The sequence below is a fragment of the Chironomus tepperi genome, unplaced genomic scaffold, assembly GCF_022539635.2.
Source record: "Chironomus tepperi strain 1889 unplaced genomic scaffold, CSIRO-AGI_Ctep_v1 contig_217, whole genome shotgun sequence".
In the NCBI taxonomy this organism is placed as follows: domain Eukaryota; kingdom Metazoa; phylum Arthropoda; class Insecta; order Diptera; family Chironomidae; genus Chironomus; species Chironomus tepperi.
In genome coordinates, this window is record NW_027226339.1 from 2,269,774 (window position 1) to 2,281,804 (window position 12,031).

General features: G+C 33.9%; 1 protein-coding gene across 14 annotated transcripts in view; it reads right to left on the reverse strand.

Moving 5' to 3' along the window:
* LOC139090145 (dystrophin, isoforms A/C/F/G/H-like) overlaps nucleotides 1-12,031 on the reverse strand; it is a 239,027-nt gene that overhangs the window by 44,974 nt on the left and 182,022 nt on the right. For all 14 annotated transcript variants that reach the window (XM_070639868.1, XM_070639867.1, XM_070639857.1 and 11 more), the window contains 4 exons: nucleotides 11,799-11,971; nucleotides 6,712-6,862; nucleotides 2,001-2,124; nucleotides 1,786-1,940 (listed from right to left, as the gene is read on the reverse strand). In XM_070639868.1, coding sequence (XP_070495969.1) covers nucleotides 1,786-1,940; nucleotides 2,001-2,124; nucleotides 6,712-6,862; nucleotides 11,799-11,971 — 603 coding nt within the window. The remainder of the gene's footprint in view (nucleotides 1-1,785; nucleotides 1,941-2,000; nucleotides 2,125-6,711; nucleotides 6,863-11,798; nucleotides 11,972-12,031) is intronic.

Consider the following 12,031-nt stretch of genomic DNA (forward strand, 5'->3'; position numbering starts at 1 on the left):
AAAATCCAGCTCTAGGTCGGCGAGACTCTGAATTGGTGTAAGATTAGGCTCAAATTCTACTAGTGGACAGACTAGACATCGACTATACAATAACTTGTCATTGACTTGTTAAAACGTATTCTTATCCAATCGGGTCTAGAACAGCACATCTTATTCGTTAAAGAACTACACCATGTAGTTAATGGCCATAATACGTTTATGGCCGTATTAATGAAAAGACACGAAGTTGCCCTGACGTCACCATGATTTCGTTCCTTTTTTGGTGGAAATGCGGATTGCTGCATTCCTGAATGCACCGTGCTACTCGATAATTTCCCAATTTTCCAACAGTAAAACTACCAGACATCAACACCACTTTTACTCACATCACCAAAAAATCAGCTTTAAACTCATATTTTAAACTTCCAAAAATAAATATATTCGCAAAAAAATATAAGACAATAGGATACAAAGAGATACGACGATAACGCGTTCATTTGGAATTTTAATAAACAACAAAAATCTGTTTAACTCATTTCTTGTCTCGTATGAATGACAAATAAAATATTACATTTCTTTACATTGTCTCTGCTCTCAAGTTGAAGTAGGGATGGGGAGATTTTTTTTGAAGGATTGCTGTCATTGTTTTTATTGTTTTACGAAATCTTATGAAAATTTTGAAGGCAGAGAATTTTTTTGTGGAAGTGGAAGTGATGAAAAAATTAAAAATAATTATTAAAACTTTTTTAATGAATTTTGGATCTTTTGTCGTTGAATTTGAATAATTTTGAGACATAAAAAATTCTTAGGTAGTCATTTTGATATTAACTGAAAGGCACATAGACGGAGAAGCATACACGAAAGTTAAACTGAAAAGCGTGTAGGCCAAGACGTATATTCAATGATGTATACTTAAAGACGTATACTCAAAGTCGTATACTCAAAGACGCATACTCAAAGACGTAAACTCAAAAACGTATAAGTGAATAGGTATTAGCGAAGACATATTTCCGGAGATTTATACGTAAAACCGTATTTTTTTAAACATCGAATCCCATCCTGCAGTCATTGAAACACAATTTTTCCGCACCGTGTTTATTTTAGGTTATATAAAGTATGCAGGGCAATGAGCCAGACAACACACAAATTTTCCCACCTAAATTCTTAAATTTTCATCATCATTCACATTACATTCAATCATTCACTTCCCAAAAATTGCGTTTTTACATCCAAAGCATTAAAGCAATAAGCTTTATTTTTGACACATTCAACCTTCTATGCTTTATATTAAAATAAATAAAATGCTGCACAAAAAAAAAAAACGAGAGCAATATATTTTAAAGATGATGTAGACTCATAACTTCTATTTATGGTTTATCATCATCCATTGTCTTGTGCTTTTCATTTCATTCATCTTTCTCGTTGCTGTTATCATAATTTTTCAGGATTACAGCCGTGTCGAAATATTTCTTTCTGCGTATGTACGCGTATTTTAAAACAATAAAGTAATTTTTTTGGTAACCGTACGGAAACATTCATCAAATGGATGTCGGATAAGTTTTTTTAGGGTGATTTTGTTGGAATTTTAGGATTTTTGGATGCTGAATGATTCAGCATTGTTGTAAATTATTTGATGGATGATCCGAAAAATCTGACGAAATTCTATAAGCCTAAATTTCATATTTCCCTACAAGACAGCACCGGAAAGTGCTATGATGGGTGACAAGAAATATTCAATCAACATGATATCCTACCCGCAAAACTTGTGGGACCCAAAATAAGTATAAATAAACTCTTAGAACTCACCGTCATGTATTCATCCAACCGATGTTTCCAATTGTCACTTCGATTGATTAAATGATTCCATTGTTCTGTCAACTTTGCCACTTCACGTCGAATACTTCGCGTGAGTTCACGATTTTGATCTTCAGCTGATAAAAACCGAGAATCGGCATCGAATGCTGTAAATAAAAGAAAATTGTTAAAATGACTAAGTTCCAAACATGACAACAAAGACAAACCTTCAGAATCGCTTGTATCTGATAATGGTGGTTCACTCGCAACATATTGTCTTCCACTCAGCAAATTGCTCTCAACAATTGGCCTTTTATCTTCTAGTTGTCGTCTAAATGCCTTATGATCGTCCTTTTTTTTGTGTGGTAGTAGAAATGAGATGAGAAAATTAGATTAAATTGAAAATGCTTGTTAGGTTCTGTGCTATTTAAATGTTATGATTATTGTAGTTTTTATCTTATTTGAATGTCTCAACTATTGTTATTGCTGCTTTAGTATGGTGAATGTTTTTATTAGTTTGGATTTTTATAGAGTTTATAACTTGGTTGTGTAAGAGAGATTTTATAGCTAAAGATTTGGCGGTTCTTATTAGATCAGGTCAGATATTGTGTTTAAGTTCCACTTAGGAGCATGGTTAAAGTAAGTAATTAAGATATTGTTCGAATCGAAACTACACCGTCTTAGTTTAGCCACTCCTAATGTGGCGCACAGAGTTGTCCTAATGTGGCGATTGTAGCTATTTATTATGCATGCATAGTTATTGCACTAATTCTCTGAACGACTCCACATCTTTATCAAAATAAGATAATATTGAACCTTTACTGAATAATTGGTATTAAATAACACAGATCTTTCAGTAAGTTGCAGTGGCTCGGTGGCGTAGTTACTTCGCTCTTCGGGACTTAATTCTACACACACCGACTTAGTGACCATAGGTTTGAAACTCGGCATGGGAAACTTTTCACTTGTTCTTTTTTAATCCGTACCTACTGGAACTGAGGCTCACAGTATCCCCGTAATAGGCAAAATGCAGTAATTTCGTCAAAGAACTGGCTCGAATTCCACTATAATATTTTAGGCCTATGCTTGAGTGGGAGTTCTTCACTCCCTAAACTATCATTAGTCTTGTAATGCATATAATGCGAAGCTTAAGGTACTTACAGCTTAATTTAAAGTCTTCAATGCTTTATTAGTTACTGTCTGTCTATGCATATATTTAGCATTATCCTTAGCATTACCACTGAGCATTGCTCAAAATATCTTTAAAGATCTTAAAGCTGTCAATCTACAAAACTTCCATCTTCATTCAAGTCCATCAATGACATTTCAACAATGTAGCTCTGTCCTGCGAATTTTAAATCTCAACCTAATTATTTAAATTTATTTCTCCATAAACAATTTCAAAGCAGATCAGTAGACATAAAAAGCACACTGAATAAGGACAAGCTCAATAAATATTTCATGAAAATTAAATTTCATTCCATTTTCACTTTCCTTGCAAGTTTCGCGTTTGTTAATATTTCATGATATTGTTAACATAGAGAAAGATTCTCTCATTTTGTGTACATTCCTTTTTTCCTTCATTTCATTCCATTACAATGATGAAAAGAAGTGGAATTTGTTGTTTAACATTCTCAACATTAACTTAAACATTCCCGAGGATATTTTAGCACGTCTCTGTGGGAATAACATTCATGTTGTATAACATAGAGATAGAACAAAATAGAAAAGAAAACTAGCACAAAACAACCACTTAAGATGAATGCTAACAGCATTATTGCTTCCTTTTCTTTTCCTCACTGTGTGTGTGTGTTTCTTCTTAATTCATTTGATTTCATAAAAAATCATTACTCGATACACAATTGTTATGCGGCTGAGTTTCTGTGCTCAATAAGATAACAATTCAATTTCTCAAAATGACAATTTTTTTGTGAACAACAAAACAATTTTTAATAGCAATATTTTTGGATAAATGGGTGTTTGCTGTTGGCTTCATTATGTCTGGTTCAGAGTTGAGAGGACTTTGAAGCCCGGACTCCAAAAGTCCAAAAAGTCTGAACTCCATGAAGTCGGACTCCACTTTTTTTTTAGAGGCGCCTCCATATTGACGTTCTGCCAACTCTGGTCTGGTTGACAGAATTTGAGAATTTTTGAGAATTTGTAAACATTTGGATTTTATAAATTGATTCTATGTCATGAAAACTAGGGTTAGACTGCAGACATACAGCTTTTAAGGAGCTCTAATGTATGGTTCTGCGTAATAGATGCACAGGCTTGCAGTTTTTGGCTGATTCCTGTTAAAAATAAAAAACACCCATAACCTAGTTAAGCCTTATCGTTACAAGTACTTGGTACCGAATTCTTATAGGAGTCATGCACTAGTGGAATCTGAAGATTGAAACTTTTGCCAAATGAAATTTCATGAACCTCAAAATGAATGTATTCATCTCGACTTTATAGCTAATCCCTTAGTCGCCTGGAAGTTACTTTTTATTTGAATCTGCCCCCAGTTCTGACTCACGCCGGTCAAGCGCCTAATTTATAGCCATTTCTACGCCGTGTGATTTTCAGGTTGATGGTCACAAGTTTGATGGCTTTTTGACGGTAGACGAAAATTCGACGCTCCGTCGAAGACATATCAAGTTATAAACATTATGTCAAGCTGTCCACTCTGACATTCAAAGAAATCTTGTAGATTCTTAAGCTACAGAATCTAGTCAAGAAGTCTTTCATGGATATGTCAACTAATTATAGAACATTCAATGATCCTACATCCGATTATCAAATAACAAATGTCCACAAAAGATTCCATCTTAACCGCCACGTGATTTAAAACCACTTTCAATGACATTTTGTACTTTTCTTCACTCCTTTTTTCCCAATTTCATCCTTTGTATCATCATCATCGTCATTGTTATATGTACACTAACCAAACCAAACCAGCTAGCTACAATATAAAGTACGATAAAGAAGGAATTCCTTTTCTTCATTCTTTGAATTGAAGAATGTTTTTCCGACCGACTCACATTCCATTTTGACTTTGGACTCGATGTCATGAACATTAAACTAAGATTTTTCTTCTCCTTTCCCTTTTTTTTTGCTGCTCTTTCAAGCTCAAATAAGAAGCAAAAGCTTTGAATTGAATTTTTTTTTCTTTTTTTATACTGTTTGATTTTGCCATTAAAGTCAAATAAAGAAAACGAGGAAAATGAAATGATACAAATTTGTAGTATTTGAGGATGGAGATTCATTTTTATACATGTCTATTGGGTGCTTTTTGGTGCTACTGTCTCTAAAAAGGGATGGATGGATCGTTTTTATATCAATGGAAATTTTTCTTGCTCCGTTATTTTGTTGCGACATTTATGGCATTTTATGTATATCTTAATATTATAAGAAATAAATATAAAATGATGAAAAAAAATTCTACATATGTCTTTTGTGGAACTATGTATGGATGTGCGTGGATGCGGGGGACAATAAGGATATATCTGAATATTTATGCATATGGATACAGATTTGCATGATTTTTTTTTTCGTAGTTAAATTCTTGTGACCGTCATAAACTTGAAATATTTCGTTGAAATTTTCATGTTCTTTAAAGCCAAAGGGAAATGCTTTAAGGAGGAGATGTACAAAATTATGGAATTGTATTGAGGTTTGGGATTTGTTGCGATGTTTGACGTTTAGTCTGCGTGAATCATAGCGTTGATGCTTAGACTTCACAAATTAAAACTTTGATGCTCAGCCTGAACTGGGTATCGAGTCATCAAGTTTTAAAGTTTTTCCAGAGAATAATGTTACTCTGATGCTCAGTTTGAGTAAGTCTCAGCTCAAGTTGGCTAATTTTCAATGACCAGGCTAAGTAAAGTTTTACTGTACAGTCTCATTATATAGTTCCTTTAATGGCCAGTCTGAGCAAATCTAGAGTTAACGCTCAATCAGATTCGATGCTTGTACTGAATTTGTAAATTCTTAGGCTTTCAGCTTGAGAAAGTGAGTATTTTTACCTTCAACTCAAGTAATTCATTGGTTTAAGATTCATTAAATGAGGAAGTTTCTCTAATGCTCAGCTCGAGTAAGTCGTTGCTTTGACGCTCAGCCCAAATCCAGCCTAACTAGGTCGTAGCTTTGATATTGAGTTATTAATTGATTTTACACTGAATCGCAGCTATAATGTATATCACGATTAATTGGCCATTGATCTTCAACTCGAGTAAGTCGTTGCTTCAGAGCTCAATCAAAATAAGTCACTGCTTTAAAGCTTAGTTAAAGTATATCGTTGCTTTAAGACTAATCTAAGGTAAGTCGTCGCTTTAATGATCAATCTGACTAGAATTTTAATATTTTACCAATTGCAAATTTTGTGATAAAGGTTCAAGTCAATAACAAATTTGCTAACCATTTCCAATTTCTCAAATTCATTTTATATTCACCACAAAATTGATCGAAATCTTCGTTTTAAAAAAACGGGTCCAACATAAATAATTCCTCCACATTTAAATCACTATAATACCCATCCAATCGTATATTATATTCATACATGGATATACGTATTTTATAACTATCTGAATGATGATGAGGACTATATATATGCAGAGAATAAAAAGAAATATTATTTTCATTCTCATTCATCGATTTTCATTTACATTTCCCATTTTTATATGTATACACATAAAGCATATATATTGAAAAATTCATGAAACATTTCATTTAAATGAAAGTGTTCAACTGAGGGAAATTGAAAGAACATCAATCATATGGTGGTGACGGTTTGAAAATGAAAAAAAAATATTTAGCATGTAAAATGAGATGAAAGAGCTTATGAGCAAGCTTCACAATTTGTAAATATCCAAAAAAAAGAACTGTAAGACTGAAATCGATCATAGTTGAGATATACAAATAAGCGCCATCTTAATGTGAAATCATTAAACTTACCAATTGCTTTGCTAAACTTGCTGCATCGCCGCGTACGGGACTATGACTTAATGATGATAGTTCAGTGTCTTTTCTGATAACCCATTCGGTCATTTCACGTAGGGATAATAGTAATGCACTCCAATGCTCGGAATTTGACTCGAGACGATTTCTGTGGGATGAGAAAAAAAATATTGAAATTAAATATTGCGAAGGTAACATGATCTAGAAAATAATTCTTATGAATAATTCATTTGCAGAAATAACGACATTTATGGATGTCAATTTTGTAGTTTTATTATGGAATATTTGAGGTGTTCACACTTGTTGGAAGTTCAATGAATCATTGCTGTCATTAGAATCATTTACATAGTTATCCCTAACAGGCAAAGAGCATGCTTTCATGATATAAACTACGGAACCTAAAAGCGGCCTCTTTGTCTGTTATGGTATGTGGTCCACTTGTAGGTTATGTCTATATGGTGGGTAAACAGATCCCTAACAGGCTATGCTATTGCTTTTAGGCACCGTAGTGGGCTTTCTGTATCATGAAAGCGTACTCTTTGCCTGCTAGTCGACTGTTCACTTAGAATTAGTATATAGACATGATTCAATAACCCGAATAACACTAGCCATCTTGTGTCGATCCAAAATCTGGCACCAGACTGACATGATTCTGGCATAATGCTGAATTCGAAACGAACTTGATTTGTGATATTCGAGTAAGTTCCAGAGTCCCTATTTGAATAATGTTTATGTGCTCATCATGCACACAATACTTGCAATGTAAGTCCATCGACTTATAAGCATCTAATAGAGATTAAATCCTCTAATTTATGCCTTTCTGTTAGTCCATGACTTAAAACAAAAGAATCATTATGTCCTCTTTAATATTTTCCCCCTTTTAAAGTCACACACAGCATAAACCACAACTTCCCACATTCCATCACAACAAAGCATCTCCGCAAAAACACAAAAAGACAATTTCAATCTACTAATTCCTTCAGTATAACGATCAATTATGTTGATGTAGTGATTCTTGTGATTTCTTTTCCTTCTCTTTCAATTTTCTCTTATTTCTCTACTTGATGTCACATGAGACTTTATTATTTACTGTACATGCTTATGTGTATCCATCTATCTCCAACAAAAAAAAAAGGATTTTCATTTCATTTCATTTCTTTCAATGACATCATTACCAACGTTTATGTATATAGACTAAAGAGTCATAAACAGAAAATTTTATTGCATTCCTTCCTTCCGTTTTTTTTCTGTCTTGCTTGCTCTCATTGCGTTTTTTATGTCAATTTTCAATGTGAATGTTTCAGTGCATTAAAAGAGTATATTTTTTAAATGCACAGTTCTTTGGAGAATTGTGTTAAGGGATGATGTCAAATTGGAAGCAAGTTTTAGTGGTGAGTGACTTGATGCTGGAAGATTTTCAGGTTTTTATGTCGAAAACGTTTAAGAATTTAAGAATTTTGTTTAAAGAAGTAAATTGAATTTTTCCTGGGTATGATTTTGAAGATTAAGACATCACTAAGTGGAATTGGCTTTGATTAATTGAACTTAAGTCTAGTAATTAACTTGTCATTTGAGGAACTTGACATGGCATTAAGGGTTCTTGGAACTGAGATCAAGACTTCTCAGTCTGGATCAAAAGCTTTCCCAGTCTTGGTTCCAAAACATTCCAGTCTCGGTCCCAAGCCTTTTCAATTTCGGTGTCAAGCCCTCTCTGTCTCAGTCCTAAGCCTTCCCAGTCACGATCCCAAGACTTCCTTGAATCGATCTCAAGATTTCCTAGAACCACTCTCAACCAATGTCGAAGAATTCCCTTAAAGTCTCGGTCTCGGTCAAAGCTCTGCCCCAGTCCCGGTTTCAGTCTCGATTCCAGTCTTGATTCTAATCTCGTTCTCGGTTCCAGTTTCGGTTTTAGATTTGCCAAAACTTTTGGGAGTCAAGTTTATTACTAGACAGAGGGTCTAATCACAGTCTATCAAACTCAAGTTCCATATTCAAATGACCTAAAAACCCTTAAGCATCAATAATACATTCATTTACTGATGAACATCACTTGTAAATGCACACCTACTCTATCTATTTCATACATTTATTAATAAAGAATGCTTTTGATCCAACAACAATTTTTTGTACGCATGATACTCTAAAATTTAATGAATTGGTTATTAATTTGTGGTTTAGTCATCATGTGGGATGTGCAGCTATTTGAATGTTTATTTTGGAATTTTATGAATGTTTATTAGTTCTAACTTGACATTTTTTGTTTAAATTGGGATTCTTGTGTTATGACACTAGATTAATGTGTTTGAATTTTGAGGATTGAAGTATGGGAATCATTGGATGTGATCAGGAAGTTTCTGATGGACTTGACAATTTTGCATTTGGAATTGGAGATTAGAACTTGTTGTCTAGCATTGGAGCCTTTTTCAGGTGTCATATGAGAGATGCCATGGATCACAGTTGATCTGTACAGCCAGCGAGGTAAGTGACTAAATCCTTAATGTGCTTTCATAAAATTTCAGAATTAAAGTTTTTTATTACAGCTATTATTTTTGCAAATAATAAATTCACCGTGCTAATAGAAAATATCACAGACTCTAGAGCACATAAGCACACATTCACATCCGCACATAAATAAATATCGTAGATAATAATTTTTTGGCTTTTATGGATTGATAATTAGTAAAAATTTATAGATGCATACAAATAGAAAAGTTAGGTATGAAATATATACCTCAGGTACGATGATAATTTGTTTATTGAATTACTGAATTTTCCCTGCAGACATAATGAAATACACAGCAACATACACCATCAAAATTGATGATTAGATAATGGATTTTAGTATTTTTTTTAAAAAAAAAAACAGTTATTGATTATTGTTAGAGATATTTAGATGCAATGTCATGTCAGGAAATGAAACTTTTGTGACTGTCTGCTTTATTTGTTAATTGAATCTTTTAGAGAATTTAGAGCTGATTGTGGATGAATGTTGAATGTTTCAGGTAGATGTGTAGATTGGTACAATAGCTGATAGCTCGAAAATTGTCAAATATCGTATGTCCGAGTGGACAAAAATACGGTATAGCTAGTTAAAGGCAAGCCTTCAATTAGTCAGATTTTAAGATCTTATATCCTTTCTTGGACTCAAACCCGAATGAAACACTTCATTAAAAAGGGAAAATCATGTGACACCAAGCCACCATGAGCCTGGCCTGAGTTACATTCCCTCAAAACTGGCTCCGAGCCTGAGCCACGATGTCTGGTTTCGAATTTTTCACCAATTTATCCCAAAATTGTCGATATGGTTGCCAAATTTAGGCGGCTTCTATTTGGTGTTAATAAAAGGGGCTTAGCGAGCCTTTAAAGTTTCGTGGCGGAATTCTTCGTTTGTGTTGTTGAGGATTGAGTATCGTTAAATATCCGTCAGCATACTCTACCGACTTTTCAACGGGGCCCTAGCAACTTTATTTCGCTGTCCTAGTTTTAATCCAGTTGCAACTTCAACCAAGCTTCTTAGTTCGTGATTCAGACGCTCACAATGACTTTACATTTCAGGTTATAAGACCTTTTAATCAAATTTTAGAAACAGTTTCATTCTCAGCCTCTTAACCCCTAAAAACAATCCATTTTTCCTTCCTTTCCTCTCATTTTCATTATTTAATTTTTTATGTGTCAAAATTAGCTTAGTTGATGAAATTCCCGAATGATGCTTAAAAGTAAACTTTAATGAGATGAAAAAAAGAAAAACTCTCTCGGATTTCTCAATTGGGAATATTTTTATGTACATAACTACGTATATGTATCGTTGGCATTTATACACAAACATTTTTTTTCCTCCTCTCATCTCATTCATTCATTTATTCGTTCATATTGTCAACCAGAGCATCAACAGCGGTAGCAGCAACATCCTCATCCTGTATGTCTCACAGTTCGTTCGCTTCTTTTTTTGCATACCGCTATTTTGTGATGTGAAAAGTACTCAGTTGGTAAATAATTTATATGAATGAAATGAATAATTCTTTTCGCTGTCGCACAGATGATGCATTGCGATTCCACTTTAATAGATTTACGTTTTTGGATGAGATAAATAATAAAAAAAAAGTTTTGGAGTGGAAAGGAGATGAAGGAAGGAAAGACAAATTTGCATACTCGAAATTTATTTTTATGAAATTAAAAACAGAAAAACACTTGAGGAATTGAGGATTAAATTGTTGTTAATTTAGAAAGTAGATGCAAAAATATGCAATTTTTGAGGAATGATTCAGGATGATTTGGAGATGACAATATAAGAGTATACTCTAAAGTTTGTTTAAGATGGTAATTTTTAGGCTTGAAAACTGGCTGGACGATCCAGTCTCATATCTACGAATATCATCAAAGACCAATTTATTCTACCTTTTAGAGGCGTGGCCAGAGAGACAATAAAGGAGAAGACTCCGCCATCTCTTTTAGTAACACTAAATGGAAGCTGCCTCTATGTGAATGACATATGACGGCGATGGTGTCACTCGAATTTCTGAAAAGGACGCTTAAGTTCTCAACCTCAACCGAAGTTCTCGAAGAATAGAGCTGCCTTCCGTCGATGACTACCTTACAGAGATTGTAGCATTTCGCAGGCTTCAATCTTGCGCCGGTGGGCCTCTTGGGAATGTAATGCTTTGCAGAAAGAGGCACTGATTGTATTTATTAACATGCTACTGTTTAAAGGCTTTAATGTCTTAGTGATTGTCCCACATGGTCTCAACCTATTTATTGACATGCAGACTCAATCTTTTCATCTGTTTTATGGCGAGCATTTGGTTGTTTTATGGCATCCAAATGGCTGTTTTATGGCGTCTACTCAGCAATGTCATAAATTGTCACTTGGGAGTCATTTAGTCGCCATTTGAGTGCCATTAAAAACTGGTGCCGATTGAGTTAGGCAAATTCTAATACGAACAATGTCATTTAAATACATTGACCTCAATATCGACTTGCTAAAATTTAGCATAATTCACATAATACCCTTGCAATTAGCTATATTAATAGCCTTTAATAACTACAAAATAAAACTTTAATTCACCACCAGAAGATCAAATCCTCACCTTATTGCTAAGCTCTTGGACTTCAAATGATTCCAACGTTGATTCATCTCATCTAATCGTCTCTGTAGCATAATAGCATCTTCCTGCGACGTAAGTGAACCGAGTAATTTCCTTCCAGTGCCATCAAGTCTATCATAAACTACGCGATGTGCTTCAATTTCTGATTGTAAGTCCTGTAAAAAGAGAAATAAAAAAAAATTGTTAAGGATGAAAAATTTCTCGTCATTAGAAAT